General features: G+C 48.4%; 1 protein-coding gene across 3 annotated transcripts in view; it reads right to left on the minus strand.

Moving 5' to 3' along the window:
* Nucleotides 1-22,810, minus strand: part of LOC137426750 (serine/threonine-protein kinase D1) — a 156,918-nt gene that overhangs the window by 43,891 nt on the left and 90,217 nt on the right. For all 3 annotated transcript variants that reach the window (XM_068115588.2, XM_068115589.2, XM_068115590.2), the window contains exon 5: nucleotides 7,593-7,809. In XM_068115588.2, coding sequence (XP_067971689.1) covers nucleotides 7,593-7,809 — 217 coding nt within the window. The remainder of the gene's footprint in view (nucleotides 1-7,592; nucleotides 7,810-22,810) is intronic.

Here is a 22,810-nt window from a genome sequence, read left to right on the forward strand (position 1 = left end):
TGGCCTCTAAAGGTGGTTGTCGTTTTGTTGTTGGAGACACTGAAGGGGGTGGAGCAGCAGAAGGTAGGTAGGCAGGCAACTGGTTAAGATAGAGTTGCGGAATGTCCTGAGCCACCGAGATGAACCGTTGGTTCACTTCATTGGCAGCATCCTTCAGTGACATTCCCGTCAAGGTATTTGCTGTCATGTCCAGTAAGTTGTTTTTATATTTGAAGATGCCACTGGCGAGGGTTAAGCTTTTTCAATTTGCCAATGCTGGAATCATAGAAAAGTCGCTTAGTGTGCTTTACTAATCTAATTATTTTATTGCGTAGCAATTGACGTAGTCGTCATAAAAATGATTCACCACTGGAGAAAGCTTTTTGTCTTTTTAGGATGAGCGATTTCAATGCTGGTGGAAACCACGGTTTATCCTCTGAGTGAATGGATGACTTTAGTTGGAAAAAAAATTATCGATGGCCTTGTGCAACACCTCGTAAAATACGGAAGTTTTTTCTTGCGCAGTTTCAGCAACATCATTCAACCTCACTCCATTTGTGGTTAGTTCTCCACTGACCAAAGGCTCGTTGATCTGAGTTTTTTTAAAGGATGCACAATGCGTGTATGGAGAATGTTACGCTTCTTCTCAGGTTGCAAAGGTTGCCACAGAACTGCATTATGGTCACTCAGTCCAATAGGGGTAGATACCTTGGGTTTTAAATTCGTGAAAATCTTGTCCAAGGTATCTTGACCCCTGGTTGGGGTTTCAACAACTTGGACTAAGCCAGTTAATTGACAAATTAATTCAGTGTCCACCTTATTGAAATCACAAAGAATCATGACACCTTCACTCGGGCACTGAGTCTGCGAAGTATCTAATGTGGATGTTATATGTTCAATGAGCGCAGCATCATGTGGTGAAACAGGAGGATGATAAACAGCACATACAATCAGACCACTAACTGTCTGAGGTAACCGCTTAGGGCGAGCCCACACCCAAATTACCTCAAGTTCATCGAGCACAGAGATTTCATGCAAATCTCTTACTTCAATGCTCTCTCTAATATATAGGGCTACACCTCCACCTCGTCAATAGCAGCGGGGTTTGCTAAGAAGAGCAAATTTGGAGATTGCAAACACACCGGAATCAATTTCGGAGGGGAATCATGTTTCACTGATAGCAGCTATTTCAGTGTGGTTAATGTTCAACATAACCTCGAGTTCATCAATGTGTTGAACCAGGGATCTCGCATTTATCAAGATAGAAGATGGAGTGGTGTTAAAGTGTGGACTTGTCCTGTACAGTTCAACTTTGACCCACAGTTAACCGAGTATTGCAGTTACACGTAGACAAGATTCGATTTCACCACACCATGGTCATGTTGCAGACGTGAATGATGTGCCCTTGGTAGGCTTAACAAAACAGTGATCTTCCTTCTCACATGTCGACTAGCTCTACAACCGCACTTGATTCTGACTTTGGTTATTTGAAGGGTTTTCAAGGTCTTTTACACCTCATTAGAAACATAAGGAACTGACTCACCAGGTGGTTTTAAATCAAGAAGTTTTGTTCTGGAATACCGCTATCGCAGAATTCGCCAATCACCAAGTTGGAATGGTTCCGCCCGGGCAACCGCACACGACTCGAGTGAGGACAGCTGGGCATCAGCGATGCCACCAATGGCTGTAGGAGACGATCGAATCACCATGGCCAACCCTCTCCCCCATGGGACGACGTACCAACAGCCCAGACGTGTAGGGAAAGAATACCGCTTCTCCAGTAAGAGAAACGTGATTAACGAAGTAGAATTCTGCAGTCACAATCTTGGAGTGGTCCCGCCCAGGCAACTGAGCAAGGCACAAGCCAGGATAGATGGGTACCAGCGAAGCTGCCGATACTTGTAGGAGATGGTACAAAGCAGCATGGCCGTTGTCCCTCTCTTCCTTGTGCTGGTAAACCAGTCACCAAATCGACTGTTAATACAGGTGTGTGGGAGCCCAACAATGTTCCAAAGATAGGAAGAAAACTATTGCTCCAAGTGTTATAAAAAAAATGAAGTCTCTGAGGCCCACAAGGGAGGTGAAAACAGTCAGGACAAAACCAAAATGGCTGCCTGTAAGGCGCACATGAAAAAGGATGTCATCCAACCTGAAAAAAGTCTGCGGGCCGACCTTCCAAAAAAGGAAGTGATGTCATCCAACGAAACGGATGAAATAATTTAAATTATTACATTAGTGATATCCATGAAATAATTTAAATTGATATACAGTATTAACTTAAACTTTTCCCGGCACTTGGGACAGGTACTTTTGCCAGTTACATACAAGGGACAAATGAAAAGCACGCTTCTCCATTCAATCTCTTTCCTGTTTAAAATAAACGATTGATTTTGCACAAACGGAGAACACAAATGTTAGTGTTGGCTCTGCAACTACTGACGTGGATGCAAAATCATACGACTCACAATAATTGGCACTTGATTTTTTTTTTTTTTTTTTTTTTTTGTTTGTTTGTTTGTTTGTTTGTTTCTTTGTTTGTTTGTTTGTTTCTTTGTTTGTATACAAGATCGAGGCTCGTGAAAGAGCTAACATTAATCACACAAAAAGACAAACCGACACACAAAACACAAAAAAACAAGGGGAGCGGCAGACAAGATGGGGAGAGAGGGGGAAGGACACAAAAGAGAGGGGGAAGAGGGGGAAGGACACAAACACAACATTTGAGAGCAGGGACATCGGGAGGACTTGGGGGGAGGTGGGAGAGGATTAAAACATATGAACACTGCAAGGACTCTGGGGTGAATTACCGGGGGTAGAAAAGATCAAGGTTTTCGATGGGGGATGGTGGTGAACAGCTATTTTAAAGACCTGGAGGGAGGAGTGGGATTGAAGGGAGTGGGGGAGTTTGTTCCAGAGGCGGGAGAAAAGGGGAATGAAAGAGTGAAGGTGAGCAGAGAGCCTAGACTTTGGCAGTTTAACCATAAGAGGGTTGCAGGCAGATCTTGTGCGACCTAAAGGAATATTGGGGGGACAGAGCACAGAGAGAGCTGGGGGAGCAAGGTCAGAGAGGAGTCGGTAGAAGACGGAAAGACCACCAACCTGCCTGCGGTGAGTGAGTGAAAGGCCCTCGGCGTTGACTACATCGCAGGAGATTCCAATGATTCTGAAAGCTTTGGCCTCAACAGCGTGAAGCCGAGCAAGGTGTGAGGCAGGAGCACCAGCCCAGAGGGGGGAACAGTATTCCATTGAGCTGCGGATGAAAGCCTTGTATGTGGTGAGGAGCTCAGGTGTGCCAAGGAAGGACTTCGCACGACGGAGGATGCCCAGTCGGCGACTGGCTTTGGAGGCCAGCTTGGAAATGTGGTTTTCCCAAGAAAGATCATGGCAGATAGTGAGACCCAAAAGCTTGAGCGACAGAACTTCTTGGAGAGGATTGTTGAGAAAGTAGATGGGAGGGTTGTCCAGTTGGTCCTTTCGGAGAGACATTATAAGAGTGTGAGATTTGTCAGGATTGAAAGACATGTTCCACTTGTTTGACCAGTCTGTGATTTTGTCCAGGTCTGCAGAGAGTGAGGAGGCTGCAGACTGCCGATCTGAGGGATGAGGAATGGAGCGACAGAGAGTAGAGTCGTCAGCAAAGAGATAGAGAGGATTTTCAAGAGAGTCAGAGAGATCATTGATGAAGACCAGAAAAAGCACAGGGCCCAGAACACTACCTTGGGGAACTCCAGCCTGAACAGGAAGAGGAGATGAGAGAAACCCATTCAGGGCCACACGTTGACTACGACCAGAGAGGAAGTCCGCCAGCCATGCGTGGAGATTTCCATGGATACCAAAGGAGGAGAGTTTGGAGAGCAGAGCAGGGTGCCAGACCGTATCGAAGGCACGTGAAATGTCAAGGGAGACAGCTCTAATTTCCTGTTTGGCGTTGAGGACCTCCATCCATTGTTGAGAAAGCAGAAGCAGCATGTCCAGAGTAGAGTGACCAGGTCTGAAACCAAATTGATGATCAGAGATCAAGCCATTGGAGAAGAGGAAAGATTTAATATCTGAAGCAATGATGGATTCCATGACTTTGCTGATAATTGGGAGAAGGCTGATTGGTCTGTAGTTGCTGGGATCTGTTTTTGCACCTTTTTTGTGCAAAGCAGTGATGTTGGCTGATTTCCAAGCAGATGGCAGATGACCTTGAGCAAAAGAGAGGGTGAAGAGAACAGAAAGAGGGAGTGAAAGAGCAGAAGAACATGATTTTAGGACCCGTGGGCTGATGCCGTCAGGACCAGTGGCAGAATCAGAGTCGAGGGTTGACAGAAACTTTTCCACCTTGTCAGGAGGAAAGGACACAGAGTCCAGGAGCAGCTGGGTACGACTGGGTACGGTGGGTACAGAGAGGGATGGGTTTGGGACACAAGATTTAGAGGCAAACACAGAGTTGAGGCATTCAGCTTTTTCACGTGCGGAGTCAGCCGTTAAGCCGTTTGAGGTGAGGGAGGGGATGGAGGGGGAACAAACACCAGAAACAGATTTGACCAGACGCCACCAGGATTTGGAAGAGGGAGACAGATAAGAGAGTTCGGTCTTGAGAATGGTGAGATATTGTTTCCTGGCTCTCCTGAGGGTGGACACACACTTGTTTCGGGCTTTGTGAAAGGAAATGAGATTTCCTTCCGTTGGATTTGCTTTCCAGGAGACGAAAGCAAGTTGTTTCAGGGCAACAGCCTCACCACAAGATTCCGTGTACCATGGACGGGAGGAAGGGTATGACAACTGAAGACGAGATGGTATAAATCTGTGCATGAGAGAGAGCAATTTACTTTGAAAGAATTCCCAGGATGAGTTGATGTCAGAGGCGGTAGAGATGGGAGACCAGTCCAGATGATTGATGGCTGCTTGAAGACCGTGCCAGTTGGCCTGAGTGAAATGCCAGACTCGTCGACGCTGAGGAGGGCTCTCTGAGAATGGTCAGAGAGATGTCCACTTTGACAAGCACATGATCAGATGAGCCGATTGGAGCAGAAGAAGAGCAGCAGACATTTTCAGGGAAGTTTGTCATAACCAAATCCAGAAGAGAAGATGCTCCGTTGACTGAGATCCGGGTCGGGAAATTGACAGATTGTGTCAGTCCCAGTGAGTCGCAGAAGTCCTTTGCTGAAGAGCCATGGCTGGTGAGAGAGGTACCCACACCCAGCCAACTGGCATGGTGACAATTGAAATCACCACATATGAGGAAGAGAGAGTTGGGATGGGTAGATAGAAGTTGGTCCATATTATCAGACAGTGAGATGTAGATGGAGTCATCGCTGATTGGTGGACGGTACAACACACATATGAACAAAAGGTGGGAGCGAAGGGGAAGCCGTAGCCAAAGGTATTCCTGGGGGTGAGGTGGAGAGAGGGCAGTGGAGGGCGAGTGAGGAAGAGAGTTTTTTATAAAGATAGCAACCCCACCTCCAGGACGAGGCTCAGGTCTATCATACCGGAGGAGGGAGTAACCTGGGAGAGATACCAAGGCATCAGAGACATTATGAAGGAGGAAAGTTTCTGTTAAGCAGATCACATCTGGTTTGTCAGAAGCAACCTGTATGGAGAGGTCAGTCAAGTTTGAGCGAAGGCCCCGGATGTTTGAGGTCCATACCGTTAATGAAGAGGAAGGGGGAGCATCGGGTCCAGAACAGGGGGGGAGGGAGGGGTAGGGTAAGATGTGGAAGAGGAGGAAGAGGTAGGGAGAGCTGTTGAAGGTGTGTCAGAGATTTCAGAATAGCTTGGAGAAAGGGAAGAATGGGGCGGACAAAAGGTTTGATGGAGATTGGGTGAGGCACAGTGAGGTGTTATTTGAGGAGGGGGAAGAGCAAGGCAGAAGGTTTGGGGAGATGAAGGTGAAAGTTGGAAGGAGGAAGAAGCAGGGAGGATGCTTTGAGGAGGAGGGGTGAGAGGGGAGTCTAGGAGGGGAGGAGCGAGGGAGAGTCTCGGAGGGGAGGGGTGTGGGAGGAGTTTAGGAGGGAGGGGAGGGAAGGGGCAAGGGGGGAGATTTGAAAGGGATGGGTGATGGGGAGGATTTGGAGGGGAGGGGTGAGATTGGATTTTGAAAAGTGTACGATTCATGGGAAACGAACATTTTTTGCAAAATGAGTTTGAGACCTTCGAGTCAAAAATACGTTTGAGGACACTGGAGGAGGGATGGAGTTCTGGATAGTTTAGGGAATGTAGAAAGGAGGAACTGTGAGAGATGGTATTATATATATTTTTTGGAATGAATAGATTTGGTGAGCAAGACGAAAGCATCCTTTTGTAGGAAAAGAAGAAAAGGGTGTTATAATATATGAGAGAAAATAGTTGTTCAGGGGAGAGATTATACATTTCTAACCGCGTGATCGCGAACGAAGAACGAACGAACAAAAAGAACAACAAATAAACGAATAAGACCTGGGAAGGAAATATTTTTTTTGGGGTTTTTTTTTTTTTTTTTTGTGAGTACAGATATTAAACAAGGAGGTACGGGGTGAACGACTGGTACGAAACAGAGAACGAAAATAATTTCAGCGCATTCGACGAATCGCTGAGAGAAAAACAAACCACAAGGTCGGAGACGGTACGGTAGTCTAAGCCTACGAGTACTAGGCTGCAGAATACTCGATACCATTAACCGACGATTGTGTATACATGTACGAAAAATTAGCACCGAAAATTTTCCAAAAGATACGCTATAGGTACATACACCGAAAGATAGATACAGTCTCGACAAAAACACAATTGAGAAATATCACTTAGCTTCGAAAGCGTGAGCGCATGGAGCAGCTTCGAAAAGACGTGACCTCGCCGTGATCTCGCGAGATCTCAATCCCCAATTTGGTAGAAAAAGTAAAATATTCCTGACTATTTTACTAAATTTAACTGGATGGGTTATAGCATGGTTTACTACACAAGGATTCATATATCTGCTTAACATTCCAGTATTATATTTAGCAACAAGGTGTAAATCTGAATGCTTGCCAAAGTCGTATAAAGTACTCAAACTCCACAGAAAGTTCAAAGATCAAAGCAACTCCAGAAAAGCCTTCCGTGTGGAGCTACATTTCACCAAACAAAAAGAGTTTCAGAAATAGTAAATTGACGTTAGGCATTGGTAAGATCAAATATAGATTTGATCATTCATGAATGTCACATTGAATAACCACGGAACGAATGGAACCTTAGCTGAAGGGGTGCCAGCCAAAGGACCTGCAGTGTTACATATGTAAAGTTTCCGATTGTAAAAGCACAAGCAAAACACGTGGATACCCATGCCATGCATTTATTAATTCATTTCACACGAGTTGTAGAGTAGGACTCAAATTCTCCACCCGACCTTCCCAATCCATTCCCTTCCACTGATTGTTGGCAGGTTTAAAATCCAGCTGCATCACAAGCAGCTAACAAAAAGAAATTCCACGAGGTCGAGAGTTTTGTAATCAAGAAGGGATTGACCAAGGGGAGAGGGGTGATGTTGATTGGAGACGATGACCAGGGTCCAGGGTCAAGAAAGGATATGAGATAGAGACGATGAGTTTGAAGGATGTGATGTGTGGGGAAGTGGATGGAGGAATGTGTAAGTTTCAGATCTTGTATGTTCTCACCTCTGCACTGCACACCCTGCCTGAAGAGCCCCTTGAGTAACCGCTTGCAAAACTGGCAAACGGTTGGCCGAGTGTAGTTGTGGACAACAAATGTATGTGGCACCTTCACCTTGCTGGCCACTGCTCGGTCCACCCACACAGGCCTGCCTTGCCAGGATGGTGACCGTTTGTCACGGAGTAGCAAGGAGGCCAAACTTCCCATCTCCGTTGATGCTTTCTGTAGTGGAAAAATCCCCAAAAAAAAAGCATGTTAGCAGAGACCTAAATTTTCTCCTTCACTATTTTCTTTTTCACCTAGATTTGTTCAGACATTCCTTTATCCAATAAAAATGACAAAATGTATTTTTTTCAATCAATACAGATATATTTCCAGTGATATGATTGTTGTTGCTACGCAGGTCATTCCAGTTGCCTGCTACGAGTCCAGCGAGTCACCTCAATGCGACCACAATGGTCAGCTGCATCGGCCACCCGGGACTGATTTACGGGCTTTTCCACTTCTGATACCGTACCCATGGGACCGTCGAACCAGCCAAGAATCCACTTATTGGTACCGTACAGCTCATCTAAATTATGGCCGAGCAATGCTGAGAGGCACACGGAAGGGCCTTGATTTGTGGTGTTCATTGCTCCTGCCAATTAACCATCACCTCAGTGGGCTTCCCTTAATTATCAATGAGTGACCACTATGACCCAAATTCATCCCTAGACCAGGTATAATTACTTCACAAACAAGCAAGCAATGGTCACGGGGAGGGAATATACAACAAGCAAGCAATAAATGATCCACAAACAATCCCCTTACCCCAACCGATAATCGTGCCCTAGCACTAAACGAGAAACGGGAGCCCAAATTATTTATGCCTTAACCTGGGCCTACATTCATACCACAGTAGAGAGAGCAAAGGGAATTCAAAGGACAGAAAGGAATACAGGGAAAATCCCAGAAAAGTCTTGCAGGAGAATCCAGGCCCAGTCCTGGCTTGCTTGGACAGAGACAACCGGCTGCCGCATTCGTGACTCGGGCTAGTGAGGAAGGAGAGGGTGTGACTCTGGTGTGGGTAGGGGCATCGCTCTGGCTGGACCGGAGCAGGTGAAGAAATACAGCGTCTCATTAGCCGATTCCAGGTAACTTCTCCCCTTCCCCGAAACACACACACCTTTATCGCTTCGGGCATGTGCGTCATCAATGACGCTCTGCACCCCACTCCACTCACTCACCAATGAACAAGCATCCTGGTCTGTGGGCCGACTGACCATTCACCCCGTCACTCTGGTGGACTCGACTGGTGGCTAAAGGCGCATATAGTTCTCCCACGAAAACCATCGCCAATGGCCAAGACAGATTACAGAGGTAAGAACATGAAGTTAAGGCTCACTGTGTTGACTTTTTTTCGACACACACACTAGGGAGGGTGGACGTTATCCATCTATTACATTTAATGACAAATCTACTATATAAGAGAGATGTCTATCTGTGTGTGTGTGTGTGTGTGTGTGTGTGTGTGTGTGTGTGTGTGTGTGTGTGTGTGTGTGTGTGTGTGTGTGTGTGCGTGCGTGTGTCCGTCTGTCTGTCTGTCGCCATTTTTCTCAGAGATGGCTGAACGGATCTTCGTCGAACTTTCAGAGGTTTATCAGCGAGTGCCTGGGAGTGTTTTGGGCAAAAAAAAAAAAAAAAAAAAAAAACTAAATAAATTTGAAAAAAAAAAAGTTAGTTTTTTTGGAGTAAAATAAAATAAAATAAAAATATAATCGCTCGATAGTGCCGAAGCCTTTTTTTATTTTTTATTAATGACAGTTATATACAAGTACACATTCGCATAAATAAATACAAAACAATCACCAGACATTTGAACACAAATAAATCAAACAATTCCGGAAGTGTACGAAGTTGGTAGTACGGCTTCTTCTTCTTCCTGTACGGCATCACACAACTCAGAAACGTGATGACGCCACATTCACCCACCAGCATATACATGAACCCCCTTCCTCTCCTGCCTCCCCCTTTTCCCCTCCCCTTCCCCTCCTACCCTCCCCCGCCCGGCAACGCCGAGTACTTCTGCTAGTATCTAATATAGAAATTCATTACTTTACGCTCCCTCGAAGACATTTATTAAGTAGTGAACGAAACCCCCCCCCCCTCCCCTCCCCCGCCTGGCAACGCCGAGTACTTCTGCTAGTATCTAATATAGAAATTCATTACTTTACGCTCCCTCGGACATTTATTAAGTAGTGAACGAACCCCCCCCCCCCCCCCCTCCCCCGCCTGGCAACGCCGAGTACTTCTGCTAGTATCTAATATAGAAATTCATTACTTTATGCTCCCTCGGACATTTATTAAGTGGTGAACTAAACTACACTACTCAATGTTAACCCGGATGAGTCCTTTCCACAACAGCATAATGACACCAGTTCGTACAAAAAAGGTAAAGATCCACACCCATTGTGGAACCGGCAGAAAAAATAATCTACCGTTTAAACTAAATAAGAAAGTAAACTCAAATTTTTCCGATATTTCATCATGGTCAATTTATTTTCTCTTTCCATCATTATACTTAAAAAGGTACCAAGAAAAATAAATGATGAACTTCAGTGAATTTCTCAGTGATTTATGCAGAGGCAGCCATGTCTTGCCTTTGTGCGTCTCGAATTGGCCGCAAAACTCGCGTGATGCAAATGTACATTTCACAGCCAATCGGGGAACTACAAAGGCAAGAAGGACATGGCTGCCTCCACAAAAATTAACAAGTAATTCACTGAAGCTGCATTCACCCTTTAAATAGTATCTTTTTTTACCTGAAATATTAAACAAAAGTAATCGATAAAATCGAGTAATTTTACTTTTTTCAAATTCATGACTCGTTTCCCTTCAAACTACTCTTCCCTATCAATCAATAGAATAGGTACAGCGAATCACATGATCAGCCATCTCACACATTACATATGCAAATCAACGCAGGAGCACCAATGAGAATGTTTATATCAGTATTTTCTTTGCTTTAAACAAGATCTAGGCTCATAGAAGAGCAGGATTATTATTATTGTTGTTGTTGACTTGTCATAGCTCAGACTTCCCATCCACTAATAAGTTCAATGAGGCGATTTATTCAACCCGAGTGGGCTCTATCTGGCCATACTACCAACAAATCCACCAAGTCTTGTGAAAGATCACATTCCATCTGCTTGGAAATCCACCAATCAGCTTACATCCAATCATCAGCAAGGTCATGGAACTTCCTGCAAAATCCTCTTTATCTATTTGCTGATGTCACCACCCTCTGCCATGACATCCCTCATCTTTCAGACAGGCAGGCAGCAGCCTCTTCCCTCTTCAGACCTTGGCAAAATCACAAACTGGTCAAACACTTGGAATATGTCCTTGAATCCTGACAAATCTCACACTCTCACTATCACTATCTCTCTCCAAAAGGGACTGTCTGGCAAACCTCCTACCCCCATCTACTTTATTAACAATCCTCATGAGGAAGTTGTTATTCAAACCCCTGAGTCTCATGATTAGCCGTGATCTTTCTTGGGCAAACCACATTTCAACCTTGGTCTCCAAAATAAGTCACCGACTGGGCATCCTCCATCATACAAAGTCCTTCCTTGGCATACCTGAACTATCCACCGACAAGGCCTTCATCTGCCGCCTCTTCCCTCTTGGGTGCACACCCTCCCCCCAACCCCCCCCCCCCTCCCGTCTCACATCTTGCTCAGCTTGACGAAGGCCTTCAATATTATTTGGAATATCCTGTGATGAAGCTAAGTCTATGGGCCTATTACTTCGCCATCACAGACAGGTTTGGTGGTCTCTGTCTTCTACTGCTTCCTTTCTGGTCTTGCACCCTCTGTTCTTTCCATGCTTTGTCCCCCACCACCACTGGAATCTGCAGGGTACACATGGTGCACCATCAACCCCCTTCTGATAAACTCCCAAAATCCAGGATCAGCGCTTACCTTCACTCATTTGTTTCTCTTTTTCCCTGCTTGTGGAAACAACTTTCACTTCTTTTCAATCTCATTCTTCCCTCCAGCTTTGCAAGACAGCTGTTCACCACCATCTCAGATCGTCCCCAATTCAAAACCATGATCCTTTGTACCCTTGATTACCCCCTCCCCTGCCCCCAATCCATCCTCCTTCCAAATTTCCAATTTTCCCTCCTGAGAGTTTCCTTCTGTATCCATCTTCTCCACCCTATGTATCCTCTACTGCCCCTCATTCTTCCCCACGCCCATTGTTTGTCTGCCTCGCCCTGTCTTGTTCTTCGGCTCTGCTGTTGGTGTTTCCTCCTCTCTCTACTGTTCATTTTGTCCTGTTGCAGTTTGATCCATTCAGTGTATGCTTTTCCATGAGCCTCGACTATGCATACAAAAAAGGACTTCTGGTGAAACTCCCAAAATCCAGGCTCCCTGTTCACCTCCACCTACCCGTTCCTCTTTCCCCCCCACCTGTGGAATCAACTTCCTTCATCTCCTCAATCTCATTCTTCCCTCCAGAGCTTCAAGACAGCTGTTCCGAAAAATCGTGATCACCTTTCACACCTTAGCTGCGGAAACCACCCACAACGTTTACACGACACCTGCATCCACTGCCAGGCCGCTCCACACACAATAAAACATATAATGAAAGACTGCGCGATCTGGCTTCACGTAGGCAAGAGCACAACATTTTGGATGTGAGGGATCTCTGGGTCTCTCCTGTGAGATTGATTGGCTATCTCCATGCTGCTGGTCTGTTCAACCAGAACTGACTGTGGCAACACAACAACAATAATGATGTTTTATAGCCCCATTAACCCTCCACACCACAAGTCCACCTCTTTCTGGGTTTTCAGTCTTTCCCTCCACTTCTATGATTGAGGGTTTATGGTTGTATCTCTCTCTCTCTCTCACCCCCTGTGTCCTCTCCTTGCCGTCAGTCTTCAACATATCTTATTTATCCAAGTCTTCCTCTATTTGGCCTTCAACCCTGCTGTTGGTGTGTCCCTTCTCTGTTTCGCCTGTTCTTCTAGTTGTTTTATGTCCTGCTCAGTTCTGTATTCAAGCTCCTCCATGAGCCTCGACACTCTCAAAATAAAAAGGGAGGGATCAAGCCCACCATCTTACGCAGAGAAAAATGAACAGCCATTACTTGACTGGCTGTTCTGTGATTCAGCATTCCCTTCCCGAACCAGAATAAGTTTTTCAGAACCGATCACTTTCAATCCAGATGACTCAGAAGCATGCCTGAGCTACTCCTCTGCCTTGGTATATGTGGGAAAGATTATGACCGCTGCCCCCCCCACCCCCAAACCTTTGTAATTTTGCAATTCTCTGTACTCACACAAACCTGAAAAACGAATTTTAATGATTTGGGTCAACAGAAACTTGTTTACATGCATCTCACAACAGGCTCACAATAAGACACAAAACCCACAATCTCTGAGCATTAATATTTGGGGAGAGCAGAGGTAGCAGCTTGAGCATCATTCCACATTATCGTGGCATTTTTCCAAGGCCGCTTAAAACAACAAAAGTAACAGGAAAAGGCATCAGAGATTGCAGGACCTCACCAGAATGTTTGTGTGGTATGCTTGTGTGGCATGTCGACAATGCATGTATGTATATATTGTTACAGACGCGGTGGTGGATGTTGGTTCACCGAGCGGTTTGGTATGACCGCGCCTGCACGTTTACCCGATTATACTCGAACGTTGCCGAGTCGCGCTACGCTAAATCAATTGAGGAAAAGGACACAACGGCTGGGTTAAAATGACACGACACCAAGGGTTCAGTTCTCAAGACCTCCGGAGGAGGTTATATTGGGGCGGAAGGTTAGATTACAGGAATGAGAGGGACAGCATAGAAAGACAGGCACTTAGACACACTTATCTTATTCCCTGACAGACGACAGATAAACAGGACAAAACTGACTCACACGGGGATTGATGGCAAGGAAAGGCAGAATCGATGGCTCCAGGTGCACCTGGGCTCAGGGCAGAATCGACCCGGTCCGGTCCGGTCCAAAGATGCGGGGAGGTATCGTCGCGCTGGGGGTGGCGTCCTCTGCTCTCCGTAGTTCAGGCGCATCTGACGTCACATCCGGTAAGTCGCCGCGTATATCCGGCGGGGAGTGACACGCCCTCGGCTCGTTAGCTCCGCCCCAGATGGAATCGGCCCGTTGCTTCTCATTGGGTGCGTGCGGGGGGGTTACCGGCTCCGCCCTTGACGAGGGGCCGACAGGCAGCCCCTTCTTGGTAACCCCGTCGGCGCACATGGGTAATGGCGGCTAACCGAGCCGGAGTGAGGACGCACACTCCCCGCACGCCGCGCCGCGCCCCTCTGTTGTTGTAGTTGTTGTTGTAGTTGTTGTTGTAGTTGTTGTTTGGGGAAGAAGATGGGAGGAGGTATGGGAAGGTCCTAAACTCACTACTGGTGCCATATAATCACATTCAGGTGCAACGAAGAGTCAGAATTAATGGAAACGAGTCCTTAACTGACATAGACTAAGAATAACTAGCAAGATGTCCGAAAGTTGTCTACGTGAGATGCGGTGGACCTGGGCACGACATTTAATGGGGGAAAAAGGGGAAGGTCGGTTCTACAGAGTGTTATTTACAGGCAATGGGACTAGGGAATGGGGGATTGGGGATAGTTGGGGAGTATTGGGGAAATAGGGGAATATTTACAAGCGGATATGGAGGCCAAATGCCATATCCGCAACATTGCACCCTTCTCTACCCTCGGGGCATCCCGACCCGATAAATTTTTACCTATTTTAGTGTGGCACTCAGATGTAGTTCCCTCTACTATTAACTCTACCCTGAGTGCGACAGTTTTACAGATATTCACAAACGAGTAAATATGTCCCCCTGCGACGTTGCACCCTTCTCCTCACAGAAACACACCCACAGGATAACCGAATTGCGGAAAGAATTCTCAAACTAAACATACAGCCGGTAGGGAGCATTATTTACAAGACTACGCTGCTATTTACACTACGATCCAGGACCTGTTTTTGGAGGAACACATGCAGATGTTATGCATAGAGAGAGCACGCATGCCAGCATCGATACACCAACCCACGAGTGCTCTGTGGCCTACGGCCTTTAATAATGTGCAGAGCACCCCTTCCCAGCACCAAAAGCACCACCCCATCACACAGTCAGCACCATCCGGTGCACCAATAAAATGTTTAGTGATCATTGTGTGGTGTCGCAGCCGGCCGATGTTCTGCCGCTGGTCTTGCCTTCGTGTGGTGCACTTGGCCTTCTTACTTCCTTAGAAAAATAAAGAAAGGCGCCAACCGCGTCCATTTCTTTATTGTGGCCGTCAGGGGGCCAACTAAGAGTGGTTCACCTGTTTGGCATAGGTGCCACGTTGACCCATAGGTCCTTCCACGGGTGGTGCTTGGCCGCAAAAGAACTGCGGTCCATTGTGGGTGGCCACAAACATTGCGGTCCATATGGTGTATCGATCCCGGCAGCAAGCAGCGAAAGTGCAGGCCCACAACTGCGTAGCCAGCACCTCTCTCTCCTCTCTCTCTACCCCAAAGCCAGATCCTCGGAGGTGGGAGACAAAAGAAGAAAACAAGTGAGTAAGGTGGTAAGGGCGCAAAAGTGCACGCAATATAAGATGATGCACACTGGGGGCACATGGGAACCAGGTGAGACAGGTACGTTCCTACCGTACGCTCCCCCCCACCAGGTAACCTACATGGCCCCTCCCTTACCCCTTACTGTATCCACAAAACACAACACTACCCATAAACATCTACTTTACAAATCAACAACATCCCTACTGTCTTCCCCGTTCCTCCCATAAACCAAATTCGTCTTCTCTCCCTCCTAACCAATCAAATTTGCCATTTTCAACTCTCATCAAAATTTGCCATCTCCAACTCAACATCATAATTTGCTATCACCAATTCATCATCAGTCCCTCCTAGGGAGGGAGAGATGGAATCACCCCAATGTCTCATCCACGTCGTGATGCGTCTCACAAATCCACACAGCAATTCTCATTTCCTGCACACAGAACAAAGAAAACACAGGTGTGGAGTCATCATCATCACCTCAGGTAAGTGGCTGCGTATGGTGCGACAGGTTCATCAATCCTAACTATTTCCTAAATGACTTTAACAACTTTACACTACCCGGGGTCTTTCTCCGGCCAAACCATTGGCCCTCTTACACTATGGGTTCTAAAAACCAATTCCCATTGGCCAAACTGTGGTGCTTTTCAATTTGGGGTCTCACTCCCCCGATTCATCTCCCGGTGCCCTCGCACAATTTCTGGGCTGTGGCGTGTACCTCTCCCAGTGGGTCTACCCACCTGCACACCTCCACCACTGCAGTTGCCTCCGAGCTTACCTGCTCCTTACCCTAACCTAACTACCTGGGGAAGGCCCTCTGGCGCTCTCCCCACTCGGTGCCCTCTCTGGCACTGGGCTGCCCGATCCACACCCGGGATCCTCAGGCACCCACTCACAACTACCGGCTCCCAGACCCCACCTGCGGCCTCACCTGGCCGACATCCTCACAGTGGTGGAGTGCCCCACCAACTACACACACTAACAGGTTACACGCCCAGCCATTTCCACAACACTAATGCACCCATCCAAATACCATTCTGCAACCGCACCACAGATGCCAATATCCAACCACAATTTACCTGTACCCTCTACCTAACACTTACACTACCCGCCCCGGGTATCCGTGATGGGGGTCCACTCTTCCCCCATTCACACCTTCGCACCATGCACACCACTCCGTACCACTTACTCCAACTCTCTCCACACACCTGTACTTGCACACCTGTGCTCTCACACCTGGTGCCACCTGCACCCTTCTCTCCCCAAGCGCATTCGCGCTGATCCACAACACTCATTACTCACACACTGCTCCACACACCTGTCCAGTTGCACACCTGTGCAATCACACCTGTTCAATACTCACACACACGGCATCATCTCAGCTAACTACTCCCTTCTGAAACTTGCGCTTCCCAGTCGTCCCTTTAAACTATTGCGCTCCCTCGTCATTATCATCCATACTAATCTACCTGCGTCCCCACTACAGGTATCAGTCACTAACTAAACTTAACGTCACCTAATGTCATCTTCGCTAGATCCCTATCAATATAACCTAACCCACCCGGGCTAGTTTTCACTGCCATACACCCCATAAGCTACTGCTCCTTTGCCCCCACCATGGGAAGGGTGGCAGGGATGCCCCCCTTACCCACCGGGCCCATCGCTCACTACCAATTTTGCACATCAAATTTCACCAAATCAAAAATTTGCCAATCACTACCCATCATCTGCCAATCACTACTGCCAATCCCTTGCCAATCATCAAATTTTGTTTTTCTCTAATTTTGGGTCCAAAACACTAACCTCATCACCCAGTCTACTCACTACTGCCTCTCGGTGCGCCAATTCCTGTCCAAAGCCCGGCTTCGTAAAGCCAAGCCATGAATGCGGGTTGTTTGGTGCCAGCGGCTGGATGCGTCCGGCACTCGGTGCAGGGACGGGGGCTTACCCGGGCCGAGATCCCATGCACCATCTCGGAGTGGAGCCATCCCATGGCTCGATCTCGACCTGCCGGACTGCCTCAACAAAAAGTGGTCGCCATGACGACCGTTCCTATCCAGCCGCCCGCTCCGCCTAGTGGAGCACGGACGCGGCCGTTCAAAACGAGGCCCAGCACGCACCGAGGGCCTGATTCGGCTAAAAGTCGCTCTAACCTCTAAACCGGTTACCGTCGATGCTTCACCTGGACGCTTACACCCCGCAGCCCGTTCCTTGCTCACACATCCAGCCGTTTCCATGCTACCTTTCCTTACACACCCAGGTACACCCATTCCACTCACAGCCTTGGTCACACACCTGACCACCGAACACTTTGGCACACATTCGTTGGTCGCACACCTCACCAACACACCTCTTCGCGCCCCCTCCTCTGTCACCTCCTCTGTGACAATCACAGGTGTGCTCTCATTCGCACACCCAACCACGTGCCTCACCACCAACTCCAGCGTGCATTCCCACTCACGCTCTACCATTCCAGGTGTGCATCCTTCCATCCCAGGTGTACATCCTCGCTCACCTGTCACAACCAACTCACTCTCCTTGTCACTCTCACTACTCTCACCTCCATTCTTGACAGCGCACTCACCCTTACTCTTGACAGCGCACTCTTTCCTCATGCACCTGTCCGTCACACACCTTTCTCACGCACACTCTCCCGTTACACCCTCTGTAACACTCACCACAGGTGCGCATTCTTCCTTGCCTTTGACAGCGCACTCTTTCCCCATGCACCTGTCCGTCACACACCTTTCTCGCGCACACTCTTGCGCACACTCTCCCGTTACACCCTCTGTAACACTCACCACACCGCGCTTCCATGTGCCCCCTCGCACACGCGCTACGACCGACTCACTCTCGCCAGCACCCTCACTCCTTGGCACGCACTTTTTCCTCACACACCCCCGAGTCGGACTTTCTCGCACACCTCCTTTTTCGCACACCAGACCTGTCGCACACTTCACCAATGGCCTCTCACGAACACCCGGGTCCATCTCGACCCCCAAGCTTCTTAAATCCCCTGGCGCATCATACGCACGACCATATTGGTCACCACTTACACCGGGTCCTCTTCCTCTTCGCTTCTCCTCCATCACCTGCGAATCCCTCATCCGGTTAATGAGCACATCATCACGATCCAAACACAGACTTTGGACCAATTCTTTTATCTCCTCTTTTATCTCTTTCTTATCCCCTCTCCGTCGCTTCTTAATTTCGCTCATCCCTTCTTCCACTTCTTCTAATTTCTGCTTCACCTCTTTTATTCCCCGGTACGTCTCCTCAAGCTCATCCTCTAAGGCTACCTTGACCGTTTCCATGTGCGTCCTCACCTGCCGGTCCTTCGTCTCCATTACCTCTATCACCTCGTCCAGCCTCGTTGTCAGTCCCTCACGTACCATCTGACATTCCCTCTTCGTCGCTACCAAGTCATCTTTTAGGTCATTTTGTGTCGCTTTTAAACCTCCTATTACCGCTGTGTTCTTCTTTACCTGGTCCGTTAGTTCTTTTTGTCCCTCCGTCAGCTGTTCCACCTCCTGCGTCAGGCCCTCTATGCCCCCTTGCAATTTTACAGTCCCCTTTCTCACCTCCTTCTCCATGTGCTCCTTACAGTGCCTCACCTCCTCGCGCACTCCTCCGACCTCCTCACCCACTCCTCTTCTGATCTCCTCTCCCATCACTTGCATCTCCTGCCCAGATGCCACCCTCATCTGCTCCATTTCCTCCCTGTGAGCATCCAGTTTGGTTTCTACCCCCATTCTGACCCCCTCTATCTGCTGCCCCATTTGGTTAACTTCCCTTTCCGCTTGGTCCCTCATGTCCCTCAATTTGCCTTCCATCCTGTTTTCTAACCCCTCTAACCCCTTTTCCATCCCTTCCATTTGATTCTCTTGAGCGGCCATTCTGTTTTCTACCCCCATTAACCCCTCCTGTATTTCCCCTAATCTATCGTCTAATTTCCCAAATTTCTTGTCTAATCCCTTAAAATTATTGTCTAATCCCTCACCAATACCCCTCGCTTCGTCCCTCATTACCCCCATTTGGTTTCCCATTACCCCCATTTGGTTTCCCATTCGCTCACTCTGAGCCCTCATTTCCTCCCTCATTTCCTCGCTATTCTGGGCCATAAGGGCCTTCATTTGTATAAAAAAAAGGTTCAAATCCACCAGGGGCGCTGCCACGGTCGCGGGCGCGGTGACCAGCGAGGCGCCATTTTGCGCTCCCGCAATGTCGGGCACAACGACGCTATTTTGTGCGTCTGCTACCCTCGCTGCTTCGCTCTCCTCCTGTCCCTCAATTTGGTCCTGGACCGACCCTGCCTCACTCTCCCCTACCGGACCCCAGCTGTCTTGATCCGCCATAGCGCGACTTTCAAAATTCGGGTTTTTATTTTCGTAAAACAAATTCAAATTTCGCCGTTATAATTTTGAGCGGGAAACGCGCTCCGGGTCGAATTCTACCTCTCCAACACCAATTGTTACCCTAGTGGTACAATTGGTGTTCCAAAATTTGGGCCTAATAAATTTAGTCCCGGGTCCGAATTCCACTCCTCGACACCAATTGTTACAGACGCGGTGGTGGATGTTGGTTCACCAAGCGGTTTGGTATGACCGCGCCTGCACGTTTACCCGATTATACTCGAACGTTGCCGAGTCGCGCTACGCTAAATCAATTGAGGAAAAGGACACAACGGCTGGGTTAAAATGACACGACACCAAGGGTTCAGTTCTCAAGACCTCCGGAGGAGGTTATATTGGGGCGGAAGGTTAGATTACAGGAATGAGAGGGACAGCATAGAAAGACAGGCACTTAGACACACTTATCTTATTCCCTGACAGACGACAGATAAACAGGACAAAACTGACTCACACGGGGATTGATGGCAAGGAAAGGCAGAATCGATGGCTCCAGGTGCACCTGGGCTCAGGGCAGAATCGACCCGGTCCGGTCCGGTCCAAAGATGCGGGGAGGTATCGTCGCGCTGGGGGTGGCGTCCTCTGCTCTCCGTAGTTCAGGCGCATCTGACGTCACATCCGGTAAGTCGCCGCGTATATCCGGCGGGGAGTGACACGCCCTCGGCTCGTTAGCTCCGCCCCAGATGGAATCGGCCCGTTGCTTCTCATTCGGTGCGTGCGGGGGGGTTACCGGCTCCGCCCTTGACGAGGGGCCGACAGGCAGCCCCTTCTTGGTAACCCCGTCGGCGCACATGGGTAATGGCGGCTAACCGAGCCGGAGTGAGGACGCACACTCCCCGCACGCCGCGCCGCGCCCCTCTGTTGTTGTAGTTGTTGTTGTAGTTGTTGTTTGGGGAAGAAGATGGGAGGAGGTATGGGAAGGTCCTAAACTCACTACTGGTGCCATATAATCACATTCTGGTGCAACGAAGAGTCAGAATTAATGGAAACGAGTCCTTAACTGACATAGACTAAGAATAACTAGCAAGATGTCCGAAAGTTGTCTACGTGAGATGCGGTGGACCTGGGCACGACATTTAATGGGGGAAAAAGGGGAAGGTCGGTTCTACAGAGTGTTATTTACAGGCAATGGGACTAGGGAATGGGGGATTGGGGATAGTTGGGGAGTATTGGGGAAATAGGGGAATATTTACAAGCGGATATGGAGGCCAAATGCCATATCCGCAACAATATATATATATATATATCCACGACATAACAGCATGACGAGCGCTGTCCGGATCTCCTGTGGACCGAAGTCCGAGACCAAAGCGTCACCTCCGACCCGGAGGCCTCAGCCCGGCCACTCTGTCAACAGACAGAGATTTATTCATTGGTCCCATTGGCTAAACATCAAGCAGAGCCGCCAATCCAGATTTCGGGCTTATTAACCTGTTTTGGGGCCACAGGAAAGGCCTGCCTTTTTTGCTTGTGAAAAAAGGTAAAAAGTCAAACATTTGAACAGCCTTGGACATGCACCTTGACCCCATGGCCAAGGCACAACGTCAACAAGGCTGTCCCAATAACATTACACATGCGCCTCAACCCCAAAGGGGAAGCACATGGTCATTCAAACGCATGCATCATGCCCCCGGAGGGCCACAATGCATGGTCATACAATTGGGACCACTCCTCATAATAGGAGTAAGACCCCTTAATCCACCAGCAGGGCATTACTCCTGCCAGGTCCGATTTGCATGCAGGTCTACCGCTGTTTTGGGGCCACAGCTAAGGCCTGCCTTTTTTGCTTGTGAAAAAAGGTAAAAAGTCAAACATTTGAACAGCCTCGGACGTGCACCTTGACCCCACGGTCAAGGCACAACGTCAACAAGGCTGTCCCAATAACAATACACATGCGCCTCAACCCCAAAAGGGAAGCGCATGGTCATTCAAACACATGCATCATGCCCCCGAGGGGCCACAATGCATGGTCATTCAATTGGGACCACTCCTCTCAATAGGAGTAAGACCCCTTAATCCACTGACAGGGCATTACTCCTGTCAGGTACGATTTGCGCCATCGTCAGGACGGCATACTGCAAAAAATCTAACCAATGAGGACCAAAATCGTCTATTAAGTTGATCAAGGCACCTCCTAGCTTTAATGGTGAGCACCAGCCACGAATTATGTCTCACACGGTAAATACCGCATAACCCGCAAGGAACCAACAGCCTGTCTGCCACACAGACCATCGTTCCCGCCAGTGCAAACCAAAACCAGGGGGTGCGGTGCGATCGGCGGGGATAACGGTCCACTCGGACTTCGGTCCACAGGAGATCGGGACAGCGCTCGTCACGCTGTTATGTCGTTGATTATTATCCCCGCCGATCGCACCGCACCCCCTGGTTTTGGTTTGCACTGGCGGGAACGATGGTCTGTGTGGCAGACAGGCTGTTGGTTCCTTGCGGGTTATGCGGTATTTACCACGTGAGACATAATTCGTGGCTGGTGCTCACCATTAAAGCTAGGAGGTGCCTTGATCAACATACATATATATTGTTACGGTCCGCGGTTAAGGATGTTGGTTTGCCGAGCGGAGGCACCACGACCTAACAGTTTCCCCGATTCACCCGATTCACCCAGATGTTGGCCGTATCGCGCCACAGCTATTCAATGTGGAAAAGACAAAGACGACGGATGTGAAGAAAAGGAATAAGAGGACGAAAAAAAGGTTGAAAATACGATTACTATTTATTACTATTTACAGGCTCAAAGTAACCAAGGAGAAGGAAAGATAATAAAATAATATACAGAAGATTGTAGACACAGTGCAACCTAGCTTATACAAACTTAACTTATTCCCAGGGACAAGACAAAAGACAGACTACGAACACACTTACACGGGGGATGATGATAGGAATGGCAGGTGGATGGCTGGCGGGATAGGGAGGTCCAACTGGTCCTGCAGCACGATCGGCTCGTTGGGCAGCCGCCGACCCTTCGCGGCCCTGCTCTAAACCGCCGTCCAGGCCCCAAACGGCTGTCGAGTGTTGTTGCTGCTGTGGACGCTGCTGCTGCTGCTGCTGTGGACGCTGCTGCTGCTGCTGCTGTGGACTCTGCTGCTGGTGCTGCTGTGGACGCTGCTGCTGGCGAGCAAGGCGACGAATAGCAGGCTTTGTCCTTCCCTGGATGATCTCCTTTCTCTCTCTTGGACCTCACAACCCAGCTCTCTCTCTTTTGTACCTCACCACGC

The sequence above is a fragment of the Myxine glutinosa genome, chromosome 5 (assembly GCF_964187855.1).
Source record: "Myxine glutinosa chromosome 5, kmMyxGlut1.1, whole genome shotgun sequence".
Taxonomy (NCBI): domain Eukaryota; kingdom Metazoa; phylum Chordata; class Myxini; order Myxiniformes; family Myxinidae; genus Myxine; species Myxine glutinosa.